Genomic DNA, 14,074 nt, shown 5'->3' on the forward strand with positions numbered 1-14,074 from the left:
ATGCCCAACCAAAAAATGTAAGAGACTGAAACTGCCCTGGAGGGAGAGAGGGCTCATTTGATATGCTCTAACATTTAAAAAGGGAGATGAAGGGGGAAACACAGAAACCAATGAAGGAGAAAGCCATTCCCTGCCAAGCCAACCCTCAGTGGCCTGAGCTTACGATGGGCTTCTTCCCTCCCTCAGGAAGCAGCACGTTCACCAGCATCTTCTCATCATTACGATTTCAACTTTGCAACTCCCCTGCCGAGAGTGGCAGCTGCTATAGCGCAGCAGGTAGCTACATCATTATGCTGTTAACACAGGGAAATGATTTCTGTGCAAAAGATAATAATAATAATTGTAAGAAGAAACAAATAAATAAGAATTGTGAGTGGGATTTTTTTCCCTTTGATGACAGCAAGGTGACCTCAATACCATGGTTGCAGGAGAAAAAATGGGGCAGCCAAAACCCCAAAGATGTTTGGTCAGTGTCCCATCAGGAAAGCTAAGTTGTTAAGGACAATCCCCCTTGAACCTGAGATTCTCTCGTTAACTGCATAGCCATAAGTCGGTTTCCTAACCTCTGTGAGTCTCAGTTTCTCCATCTGTAAAATGGGGACAAGGATATCTTCCTATAACATTATAGAACATTTAACACAATGTTGCATGCAGAGTGCTTAGCCTGGCACTTAACACACGTGCTCAACGCACAGAAGTGGCCTATTACCACGTTCATGGGATTGTTGTTGTGACGGAGTGTGGTATACTATACTATACAGAGAGAGTCTGACACAGACCTGGCACAGAGGGAGCATTCAAAAAGTGGCAGTCCTTATTCTGCTTCTTACTATGACCTTGGACATCACTGGCTGCTGTAAAGAACTAGCTTCAGGACAGAGGAAAGACAGGACATCCTCCAACAAAACCCTCACCTGCATCTGTCACTCTAAGTGCTGACCACCTCCAACTAGCATTCTTGGGTCAGAAAAATCCTGGGAACAAAACTCCAGATTCCAAATATGTGGAATCTGAAAAAACTGGTACAGGCGATCTTATTTACAAAGCAGAAATCAAGACAGAGACATAGAGAACAAGTGTATAGATACCAAGGGGAAAGGGGGGAGGTGGGATGAATTGGGAGATTGGAATTGAAATATATACACTATTGATACTATGTATAAAATAGATAACTAATGAGAACCTACTGTATAGCACAGGGAACTCGGCTCAATGCTCTGTGGTGACCTAAACGGGAAGGAAATCCAAAAAAGAGGGGGTATACGTATACGTATAGCTGATTCACTTTGCTGTACAGTAGAAACTAATGCAACATTGTAAAGCAACTATACTACAACAAAAAAAACTTTTTTAAAATGAGGGAAGAAAATAGAAAAAAAAACAACAACAACAAAAAAGCAAAGGACAACCTCAGCCAAAATGAAGACTGAGGGCTTCCCTGGTGGCACAGTGGTTGAGAGTCCGCCTGCCGATGCAGGGGACACGGGTTCGTGCCCCGGTCCGGGAAGATCCCACATGCCGTGGAGCAGCTGGGCCCATGAGCCATGGTCGCTGAGCCTGCGCGTCCGGAGCCTGTGCTCCGCAATGGGAGAGGCCACAACAGTGAGAGGCCCGCGTAGGGCAAAAAAAAAAAAAAAAAAAAAAATGAAGACTGAGTCACCACACGCACATGTATGAGGCAACACCCACCAGGGTGTTGAGAGTAGGAGCTAAAGAGATGGGGACGGGGGTGGGATTTACAGAGCAGGGTTTTTGCTGTGACCCATTTGTGGAGAGACGTCAAGTTAGAGGGTCTTACCTACATTTTGGAGTTCATCCCATATAATAAAGTCAGGTTGTTTTGTGAAATTTTAGTGTTGTTGTTTTTTTTAATTAATTAATTAATTTATTTATTATTTTTGGCTGCATCAGGTCTTTGTTGCTACACGCGGGCTTTCTCTAGTTGCGGTGAGCGGGGACTACTCTTCGTTGTGGTGCGCGGGCTTCTCACTGCAGTGGCTGCTCTTGTTGTGGAGCACAGGCTCTAGGCACGCAGGCTTCAGTAGTTGTGGCACATGGGCTCAGTAGTTGTGGCTCGTGGGCTCTAGAGCGCAGGCTCAGTAGTCGTGGTGCACGGGCTTAGTTACTCCGTGGCATGTGGGATCTTCCCTGACCAGGGCTTGATCCCGTGTCCCCTGCATTGGCAGGCAGATTCTTAACCATTGCGCCACCAGGGAAGTCCCAGTGTTGTGAAATTTTATTTCGGTTGCCATGTGGATTTGTGTGCAGCTCACAGGTACAGACATTGCATCATGCCAGCACCGAGGACCTGGCTCCCAGAAGGAGGCCCCAGCACACACAGTGCCCTCCTGCCACACACATCACACACGGTGCGATGGAACACGCCAACAGAGACCGCTCTTCCACCCATTTACCTGCTACTGTTAGGAAGGACCACAGAATGGATTAGGTCCTGTTCTCACCGAGTTTTTCCAAAGCATTAAGTTAATGAGTGTACATAATGGGCTTGGAGCAGTGCCCGCCCCACAGCAGGTGTTTTTTAAGTGCTGGCTGGTGTTAGACTCAGGAAGGCTGAGCCTATGTCCGTTTCTTCTGAATCTGAGCACCCTCTCGCCTGAGAGCACACACAGCAGGGGGGGAAGGGGGACTCGGGAGAAAGGAGGGTCCGCTGTGTACAGGTCCGCTGCCCAGAACCGCCAGAACCCCGGGCAGAATGCTCACCTGTGCAGAGAGGTCAAAGGTGGCTTCTGTCCGGATCCCTCTCACGTTGCTCCTGTGGCCCCTCTCGGTCATCGCAAACATCCCCGTGTATTTCTGCTCCTGGAGTTTACCGGGTGTTAGAAGGGAATCAGCTAGTCAGACAGCTGCTCTAATTGCCTACCTCTCAGATCATTAAGAATGTTGGCGAGAAAGGGAGTGGTGAGTTGGAGATAATTATACAAATTCAGTCTGGTGACAGCTAATGTGATAACAATATGACAGACTCAGTGCAATTTTTAAAAGTAGTCTTAAATTCTCATTTCAAACAAAGTTCTGGCTGACACTAATTCTCTGTTTTATTTTCTTTTTCTGCAAACACACACACACACACACACACACACACACACACCTCTAACTACTGTGAATTTTTAAGGCTCTCCATAGACGATATCCATGGAGGTACGTGCCATGCCTGGAGTGGCTGAAGCCATTTAGCTACACGTGCTGGGCTTCCGAGCTTCCTGATGGTACCACCAAATAGCCAGCAAATTATTCCACACTGGAAACCAGGAGATTACAGGCCACTGTCAGCAAGAGTCAACAATTTAATGATGACCAAACCCACTGGGCCAACTCCATTCAAGGAACACCGATCAGCTCATCCAGCTTTCCATAGGCCCCACTAAAGCGGCAAGGCATCCACATCCTTCCCCTCGCTGCCTGTCCAGCCCCAGTTCCTCTGGGCAGACACAGCTCGCGATTTCCTCTCTCGGAGAGGTCACCCCTACAGCACAAAGCATCCATCCTCCATCCTCGGGGCTGCCCGGTTCACCCCATCAAATGACTTCTCTGAATGTTCGTTCTGCCTTGTCTGCTCAGGGTCTAGCTTAGTGCCTCGTACACTGAAGATGTGCAACAGCGTTTGTGCACCGACCCCAGGTGCCTGCAGAGGTGAGCTGTACCGGGAGAAACCCTCCCCAAACAGGAAGGTCGACGGGAGAGGCCAGGCTGCAGAACGAGCAGACACTTGGCTCGGGATGAGACAGGCCAGGCTCAAATCCCAGCTCAGCTACTAGCTGGCTGTGGGGCCTTGGACAATGACACAAGGACATAGTTTTCCCATCGGACAAATGCACTGAACGACGAGCCTCCACTTCCTGAGCCCTCCCGCCTTCCAGACTCTGGGCTCCACATACTCACTGACCCTCGTGACCCCCCTGGGAAGAAAACACCGTCCCTCTCATGTGACAGATGGGGACACTGAGGTTCAGGAGAGGAAAGTGACCTGCCCACGGCTGCAGCTGAGAAAGCGTGCAGGGCTGGGGTTCACACCCAAGCTGCCTGACACCTAACAGCCCTTCATACGGTTGCTGCGAGGATTCAGAAGAGAAGGAAGGGTGGCTTGAGCAGTGCCGTTTGAAGGAAGCAGGGGACTGACTGCAAAGACGGAAGAGCTCAGGTGTACAGACATTTGCTGTGCCTGCTGGTCAGCATGTCCCCACTCCTAGAAACACAGCCCCAGTTTCCCTCTGGGGAGCCCTCTTCTCCCAGAATCAGTCCAAGTGGTTCGTGGCTAATGTCAACCTCCAACCCAGCTTTAGGATGAGCCTGGGACCCAGGACCCAGGGCTGGCCGATCTGCATAACATCATGGCCAACGGGGATGCTTCGGGATGGACCTGTGATCTGGATGGGTTCGATCAGAGCTGCCGCTGGGACACACGAGTCAGCTACTGGTGAAGAGAAACTCTTTTTGGAAGCAACGGAACCTGGAAGTATGGAGGCCAGGGCTCCTCTTGCCATCACGAGAGCTGGTGAAGGAAGCCAACATGTGGGGATGAAGGTGAGGTGAAACCGAGAGATGAGAGAGACCAGGTCCCACACACCCACCCCTGAAGCCAGCTACACCCTGAACCCTGCGAGTATAGCAGCCAATAGGTGCCTTTTTCTGGGATCACTGCAATGGCATGAGCCCCAGTGGACACAGTGACCCCCAAGGAAGACCTTGCAGGGAAGTGGCAGAAATGGCATCTTCACATGCTCCTGTCTGACAACTGTCATCAGCCTCTGGTGAGGACCAGTCCCTGCATTACACGTGTGTCATCAGCCTGACGCTAACTTCCGGAAAGGCTGCCCCATCAACTCAGACTGAACCACTTGACCCGGTGAAACGCTTTGACATCGCGACGGACGAACTTCACTAATCACATCTCACATAGGAGGCGCTTTTCATTTGGAGAATCGTCAAGTATCCTCGGAAGATGCTTAACGCCCTGATTTCTTAGAGCCCTGCTCTTCGGAATCACTGCCGACCCTGCAAATTGCATAACTAATTCCAACCCAGGAAAATGGAATCCATCCAGATGGTAAATTTTTTTTCCCCTAAACCCTCTTGGAAATCAAGTTAAAGAAAAATATTTTTCTAAAACTAAAACAGGTTGAATTTTCCAGCCTTAAATCTCTTTGGCTGGTGGCTAAAACGTTCTTTACAGTATAGTTTTCCTAGGTTTGACATTTTTTTCCTTCTCTTTGGAAAGGGGAAAACAATGAGTGTTTCAGCGACCTTTTGAAAGACTCCATTCACTAAATGCTATTAGTAGGAGCACCGGGCTGGGTGAGTGAAACCCAGAGGTTTGTGGAAAACTACAGGAGTTAACCGAGGCAGTGCCTGCGGGACCCTGACTCCCACAGTCTGTCCAAACGTGGGCCTCTTCCCCCACGTGCTAACCAGTGTGTTGCCAAAGCCACATGCTCCGAAGAGCAGGGAATCTGACCAAATGGGGGAGCCCCTGGAGGGCTCTAAGCAGACGACTCCTTGGCCCAATGTACACTTTGAGCAGGTGCCTCCTGTAAGGGGCATGGAGCCCAGCCCAGCAGGCAGACCAAAGGTGCCCAGCAAGTGGCCGCCACGGTGAGCCGGTGGGTGATGATCAGACTACAAGCCAGAAGGAGGGCCCTCACCAGGAACTGAACCAGCTGACAGCTAGATCTTGGACTTCCCAGCCTCCAGAACTGTGAGAAAACTCATTTCTGTTGTTTAAACCAGCAGATCTGTAGCACTTTATCATGGCAGCCCAAGCAAACTAAGACAGAATGAGATGATTCATATAAGGCAAAAAGCTAGCCGTCATGGGGAAGAAGAAAAGGAAGCAGGTCATGTTTCTTTGGGCTGTAGAGTCCGTCCAGATTGCATCAGCCTGCTTGGCGGGAGACCTTGGGCCGGCTCCCAAGCTAGAGTGGGGATTCAAAGCCCTCAGGAGAGAAAGTCTCCCTGGCACCTCTGTCCTTTTCCCACCCCCTCACTGTGAGTCACTCTCCAAGCAGCCCCTGGCTCAGCCGGCACTTGGCTGCGTGAGTTCAGCTGTGTTTGTCCAAAGCACTTAGGGATGCCTGGAGCCTCTGGATGACACGGACCCGGCGGGTGAGAGAAGGCGCCCCGGCCTGCGGGGTGAAGATGACGCTGACGAATTGATGCTCAGGTTGATGGCTAGCTCAGGTGACCAGGAAGGCCAGCAGGGGCCTTGGGCTGGCACTGAGATCCGGGGAAGTTGTGACCAACCCAGGGCTCAGCAACCTGCTCCTGAGGCACTGTGTCCCCTCCCTGAAAGTCTCCCTCCAGCACCAACAGGAAAGGCAGCCACGGCCTCCTGGGCTGGACCAGAGGCACAACCTACACGTTCCGCTAACTGTCTAGGGTGTCCAAGCACAAGAAAAAAATTCACCTGCAATGAATGATGTGTGGGAAAGCAAAAGGGGTGAATCATCATTTTTGTTAAGTGTTCCAAGATTTTTTTATTGTGATACAATACCTATAACAATACCTATAAAGTTTGCCATTTTAGCCATTGTTACACGTACGGTTCAGCAGTATGAACTACATTAACAGTGTTGTGCAAACATCACCACTACTTATAAAACTTTTTCATCACCCCCCAACAAGCTGTGCCCATTAACCAATAACTGCCCCAATTCTCCTCTTCCCCCAGCCTCTGGGAACCTGTAATTTACTTTCTATCTCTATATATTTGCCTATTCTCAAAATTTCACATAGGTGGAATCATACAGTATTTGTCCTTATGGGTCTGGTTTATTTCACTTAGCATCATGTTTTCAAGACTCATGTTGTAACATGTACCAGAACTTCGTGCCTTTTTATGGCTGAATAATATTCCATGGTACCTGGTACCAAAATATCCATGATATTTTGTTTATCCATCCATTTGTTGACAGACACTTGTATATACAATATTTTGTTTATCCATTCATTTGTCGACGGACACTTGTTTCTTTCCACCTATCAGCTACTGTGAATAACGCTGCCACGAACGTTGGTATACAGATATCTATTTGAGTCCCTGTTTTAATTCTTTGGGGTATATACCTAGGAGTGGAACTCCTGGATCATATGGTAATTCTAAATTTAACCTTTTCAGTAACTGCCATAGAGTTTTGATTTTATGCATTCATTTAATATTCATGTACTGACCCCTCCTACATACCAAGACTGTAGACAGAGACAGTCTTCAAGGAGTTTGCCCTCTAGTGGTGCTAAGAGACAAACAACAGACCTGTGAATAAATACATCAATCCAAAATGGGTACACTGTATATATGTACCATATCTTCTTCATCCATTCCTGTTGATGGACATTAGGCTGCTTCCATGTCCTAGCTATTGTAAATAGTGCTGCTATGAATATTGGGGTGCATGTGTCTTTTTGAATTACAGTTTTCTCTGGGTATATGCCCAGTAGTGGGATTGCTGTATCATATGGTATCTCTACTTATAGTTTTTTAAGGAACCTCCACACTATTTTCCATAGCAGCTATATCAATTTACATTCCCACCCACAGTGTAAGAAGGTTCCCTTTTCTCCAAACCCTCTCCAGCATTTATTGTTTGTAGATTTTTGATGATGGCCATTCTGACCCGTGTGAGGTGATACCTCATTGTAGTTTTGATTTGCATCTCTCTAATAATTAGTGATGTTGAGCATCTTTTCATGTGTTTGTTGGCCATCTGTAAGTCTTCTTTGCAGAAATGTCTATTTAGGTCTTCTGACCATTTTTTGATTGGGTTTTTTTTTTTTGATATTGAACTGCATAAGCTGCTTGTATATTTTAGAGATTAATCTTTTGTCAGTTCCTTCGTTTGCAAATATTTTCTCCCGTTCTGAGGGTTGTCTTTTCATCTTGTTTATGATTTCCTTTCCTGTGCAAAAGCTTTTAAGTTTCATTAGGTCCCATTTGTTTATTTTTGTTTTTATTTTCATTAGGAGGTGGGTCAAAAAAGATCTTGCAGGCTTCCCTGGTGGTGCAGTGGTTAAGAATCCGCCTGCCAATGCAAGGGACACAGGTTCAAGCCCTGATCAGGGAAGATCCCACATGCCACGGAGCAACTAAGCCCGTGCGCCACAACTACTGAGCATGCACTCTAGAGCTGGCGCACCACAACTACTGAGCCTGCGTTCCACAACTACTGAAGTCCACGTGCCTAGAGCCCGTGCTCCACAACAAGAAAAGCCACTGCAATGAGAAGTCCGCACACCGCAACAAAGAGTAGCCCCCGCTTGCTGCAACTAAAGAAAGCCCACGCAAAGCAACGAGGACCCAACGCAGCCAAAAATAAATTAATTTTTTAAAAAAAGATCTTGCTGCGATTTACATCAGAGAGTGTGCTGCCTATGTTTTCTTCTAAGAATTTTATAGTGTCTGGCCTTACATTTAGGTCTTTAATCCATTTTGAGTTTATTTTTGTGTATGGTGTTAGGGAGTGTTCTAATTTCATTCTTTTACATGTACTTGTCCAGTTTTCCCAGCACCACTTATTGAAGAGGCTGTCTTTGCTCCATTGTATATTCTGGGCTCCTTTTGTCACAGATTAGGTGACTACAGGTGCGTGGGTTTATCTCTAGGCTTTCTATCCTGTTCCATTGATCTATATTTCTGTTTTTGTGCCAGTACCATAATGTCTTGAACATTGTAGCTTTGTAGTATAGTCTGAAGTCAGGGAGGCTGATTCCTCCAGCTCCATTTTTCTTTCTCAGGATTGCTTTGGCTATTCAGGGTCATTTTGTGTTTCCATACAAATTGTAAAATTTTTTGTTCTAGTTCTGTGAAAAATGCCATTGGTAATTTGATAGGGATTGCACTGAATATGTAGATTGCTTTGGGTAGTATAGTTGTTTTCACAATATTGATTCTTCCAATACAAGAACATGGTATATCTCTCCATCTGTTTGTGTCGTCTCTGATTTCTTTCATCAGTGTCTTATAGTTTTCTGCATACAGGTCTTTTGCCTCCTTAGGTAGGTTTATTCCTAGGTATTTTATTCTTTTTGTTGCAATGGTAAATGGGATTGTTTCCTTAATTTCTCTTTCTGATCTTTCATTGTTAGTGTATAGCAGTGCAAGAGATTTCTGTTTATTAATTTTGTACCCTGCAACTTTACTAAATTCATTAATTAGCTCTAATAGCTTTATGGTGGCATCTTTAGGATTCTCTACGTATAGTATCATGTCATCTGCAAACAGTGACAGTTTTACTTCTTCTTTTCCAATTTGGATTCCTTTTATTTCTTTTTCTTCTCTGACTGCCGTGCCTACGACTTCCAAAACTATGTTCAATAATAGCAGCGAGAGTGGACACCCTTGTCTTGTTCCTGATCTTAGAGCAAATGCTTTCAGTTTTTCACCATTGAGAATAATGTTTGCTGTGGGTTTGTCATATATGTATGGCCTTTATTATGTTGAGGTAGGTTCCCTCTATGCCCACTTTCTGGAGAGTTTTTATCATAAATGGGTGTTGAATTTTGCCGAAAGCGTTTTCTGCCTCTATTGAAATGATCATATGGTTTTTATTCTTCAATTTGTTAATTGTGTATCATGTGTATCACATTGCTTGATTTGCATATACTGCAGAATCCTTGCATTTTGCTGTGCAATAGAAGCTAACACAACATTGTAAAGCAACTATACTCCAATAAAAATTAATCTTAAACCCCTCCAAAAAAAAACGTGATCATAAGAAAAAAAATGGGTAAATGCCATGACAGAATACTGCAAGGCACAAAGACAGATGACAACATGTACGTGGGATTTAAACTGCAGGCTTGAGGGAGGTTTACCTGAAGGAAGGACACTTGAACTGGGACTTGAAGAATGAGCAGGTGTCAGGCAGGTGAAGGAGGGGAAAAGATCGTTCTAGGATGATAGCATGAGTGGTCCAAATATGGAAACAAGGGACTGAAAGAAGGCCAAGACAGCAGATCTCCCAGGTAGGACTACGTGGCACAGAAGGTGTCTGGAGACATGAGTGTAGGGCCATACCCCACGAGAACCTGTGAGACATGTCAAGGGTTGGAGAGTTTCTCTAAAGCTAACAGGAAGGGGTTTTCAGCTGAGATTGATGTGATCAGAGAAGCATTTTTAAAGATCCAGTCCTTTAAATCTATTCAAATTTCCTTCTAGGATACTCAGGAGTAAAACTTTCTTAAAAAGCTTTTTATTGTGGAAAATTTCAAACAAAATAGAAGAGTATCATAAACTCAGTGATGCCCAGCTCATGATCCATTTTATTAATCTTTCCCCCAATTCACTCTCCCATTCTATACCCCAGATGATCTCGAAGTGTATCCCAGACATCCCATTTCATCCATACGTAGTATTTCCTATGCATCTGTAAAAAATAAAGACTCTTTTTTTAAAAAATTTATTTTATTTATTTATTTTTTGCTGCATTGGGTCTTTGTTGCTGTGCGCGGGCTTCCTCTGGTTGCAGAGAGCGGGGGCTACTCTTCATTGCGGTGCGCGGGCTTCTCATTGCAGTGGCTTCTCTTGTTGCAAAACACGGGCTGTAGGCACGCAGGCTTCAGTAGTTGTGGCACCCAGGCTCAGTAGTTGTGACTCACGGGCTTAGTTGCTCTGCGGCATGTGGGATCTTCCTGGACCAGGGCTTGAACCCGTGTCCCTTGGCAGGTGGATTCTTAACCACTGCACCACCAGGGAAGCCCTAAAGACTCTTTTTAAAAGCATGACCCTACAACCATTATTCCACCTCAAATATAATAATAATTCTTTAATACTGCCAAATATCCAATTTCAAATTTCCCCAACTGACGTCTAGTTTTTCTTTACAGTCTGTTGTTTGAATCAGGATTTAATAAGGTCCACATATTGCAATGGGTTGAAATGTTTCTTAAGTCCTGCTTGAAACTACAAGCTGCCCCTCCCTCATTTGCTCAAACATTCCCTATGCAACTCTGTGCACCAGGCTCAGTGCAAGACCCTGGAGGTGCAGAGGAGAGGGCTCCCCACCCAGAGAGCTGCAACACCCTATGAAGACTTCCCCATGGTCATGGCCCACCGGAGGCTTGCTAAAGAGAAGGCAGGTGTGGGCATATGGTAAAAGCACCAACGGAGGATCATGAGTCTGAACCAGGATCCTCTAGGATTTCTGAGAGGAGGATCTATTTGCTGCATCTCAGCTGACTTTCTTCTCTCTGGAAGCCACAGCCAACCCATCCCAGAGAGAAGAGACCCTGTCTGGATGAATTCATAGGGAAGCCAGTTTTCCCCAAAGGACCTAGTGGTGGGCGCCCTCACCCCAGCTGGTGCTCAGAGATTCCTTCGTTTTTAATTCCTACCCATTTTTAAATGTCTACATTGCAGAACAGAAAGTTTCCATCTTGGACTCATCAATGATTGACTTGCTTTCTTGTCTGATCATTCATTCATCATTTTCTAATTATAATTTCTCCCCTTTGGGGACATCAGGACTGGATATTTACAGGTGGGGACTGATTTGGTGATGCAGTGGTGTCCAGGGAGGGAGAAGAGGGCACATGCAGGGCCGCATGCCTGCTGGGAGGCTCAGGGCACAGGAAGGGGCCACGGCAGTCACACCTTTCAAGCTATTCTGTTTACCATCCTTGGTGAGCTGGTACATGCAAAGCAAGCCCACAGTGCGATGCCATTTTATACCCATTTGATCAGCAAAAATGGAGAAGTCTAAGAATTCCAAGTGCTGTGGCACATTCACCCAAAGGAATATCTTTCTGTAGTCAAAAATTAATGAACTTCCATTTATATACCGTTCTAGAAATGGCAAAACCATGCAGATGGAGAATAGACTAGTGGTTGCCGAAGGACAGGAATAGGGTAGGGGCTGTATGCAGTTGAAAATGGGCACGACTGGGCTTCCCTGGTGGCGCAGTGGTTGAGAGTCCGCCTGCCGATGCAGGGGACACGGGTTCGTGCCCCGGTCCGGGAAGATCCCACATGCCGCGGAGCGGCTGGGCCCGTGAGCCATGGCCGCTGGGCCTGTGCGTCCGGAGCCTGTGCTCCGCAACGGGAGAGGCCACAACAGTGAGAGGCCCGCGTACCACAAAAAACCAAAACAAAACAAAAAAACCCCATCAGTTCATGAAGGGCAGGCTGCCCAGTGTCTCTCACCTTTACTCCTGGGGCCATGTCTGCTATGAGAGGACTTCTCCTATGACCAGGCTCCGACTGACAAAATTCGTTGTTTTCTCTGCCTGAAAACATGACAGACCCAATGTCAAGATTTCCTTACGGTTTTATCTGACCGTTTAAATTAACATTTTTTAAAATAATAAACAGATGTTACTTTTAGAATAAAAAATTCAACACAGCCAAAGCAATTTTTAAATTAAGAATAATTCCACCACTCTACTGAACAGTAGCCAGTGTTTTCATCCTTTTTTAAAAAACTTTTATTGAAGTCTGGTTGATTTACAATATTGTGTTAGTTTCAGGTGTACAGCAAAGTTATTCAGTTTTACATATATTTTTTTTTCTTTTCAGATTCTTTTCCATTATAGTTTATTGCAAGATATTGAATAAGTTCCCTGTGCTGTATGGTAGGACCTTGTTGTTTATCTCTTTTATATATGGTAGTGAGCATCCTTTTTTAATGGGGTCGTCTGGTCTCTGACCACAGACGAAGTAAAGACTCTCACACGACAGGAAGTCGACTGCATGTGCATGGAGGCCAGCCCCTGGCAGACTCCCCTTTGGCCTCACGTGGACTTAACCAAGTTTGTCCCTGGGCCCCCTCACCACTACCACGGTTCTACACAGCAACTCAGACCTGCAGCATCTCTGCACCGACGCTCCCACCAACAGCAAGCAGCTGGCACAAGTCCAGGTGACAATCTTGACGTCTTGGACAATCTTCCCAGACAGAGGATTTGGAAGATTTGGGAACATTCTGGACACAGGAAAAGCAGTATTCTTCCCTTTCCTTTCTAACCACAGAGCATCTCAGGGCTTTGATTAAAAACCATGAGGTCCGGTCCCCCTTTGTTACCCTCTTCTCCCTTGCTGTGCACAGCAGCCTCGAATCCCAAAGCTACACAAGCACGCTCTTCTCCACCAGCGAGAAGTGGGACAGGGCAAGAACACTGTCGCTGTTTTATTGTAGAATTTCAGAGGCAGGTGGCATTTCTTCCAAAGGTAATTCCAATTATCTGTTGTTGGAATTAATGCTAGCCTTTCTCATTCACCAGTCTCTTCTGAGATGCAGCCAACAAAGCTGGTGCTTGTTGCCCATGTGCACGAGTGCATATGTGTGTGGAGCGTGTATGCCTGTGTGTACGTGTGCGTATGTGCGTGTAAACCTCCCCACCAGCAGGAGGAGGGGCCGACCTTCCTTGGAGGACAGTTTCCATACTGGCTTAGACTCTCTCCCCAGACACACTCTGCTCTCCCTCCCATAGGTTTTTACAATGTTTCTCTCAAGCATTATTAATTTTATCAAGCAGCAGACTGTCAACATTTATGACTCTTATCGTGGCTCAAACCCAGTGCATCTTGTATTGATTATTTCCTAAAATACTCCTCCAAGGCTGGAGCACGTACCACTGCCTGGCTCCAGTATCCGCTCACACGGGAGGGTTCGTTCCCAGCAAATAATAAAAAACAACTGTAGTGGATATTCGCGGGCTTTTTTGGAGGGCCCCTGGGCCCTCTGTCCCGCAGATCCTCACAACAGTCCTCCAGGAGGAGCTGAGCAGGGCAGGGAGTGCTGACCCCGTGTCACAGATGGAAAAGTCTAGGCTCAGGGAGGTCAAAAGACTTGTCCAACCAGGGTCACCTAGTAAGTGGTAGAAAAAGGGCCAGAAACCAGATCTTCATATTCTTCACATGGACCTCTTGTCCCCAGCCCTCAGTGCCCTTCATTGTTAAGCTGGAGGGAGCCCCGGGACCCTGGGTGGTCCAATCTTTATCGCCAGCCCACCCCTCTTTTGTACCACCAGCCTTGTCACAAGAGAGCACCTGACACCAACACGTCCCAGTGCCCAGGTAACCTTGCTGACAGTCACCCCAGCCCACCTCATTCCAACAACCCCCTCC

General features: G+C 46.5%; 1 protein-coding gene across 1 annotated transcript in view; it reads right to left on the reverse strand.

Moving 5' to 3' along the window:
* ACOXL (acyl-CoA oxidase like) overlaps positions 1 to 14,074 on the reverse strand; it is a gene marked incomplete at its 3' end in the record, with an annotated part of 366,752 nt that overhangs the window by 314,895 nt on the left and 37,783 nt on the right. The window contains 4 exon segments of the mRNA XM_082672845.1: positions 2,722 to 2,820; positions 3,173 to 3,259; positions 12,152 to 12,177; positions 12,180 to 12,234. Coding sequence (XP_082528971.1) covers positions 2,722 to 2,820; positions 3,173 to 3,259; positions 12,152 to 12,177; positions 12,180 to 12,234 — 267 coding nt within the window.

Source organism: Grampus griseus (assembly GCF_964374135.1).
Source record: "Grampus griseus genome assembly, chromosome: 15".
NCBI lineage: Eukaryota > Metazoa > Chordata > Mammalia > Artiodactyla > Delphinidae > Grampus > Grampus griseus.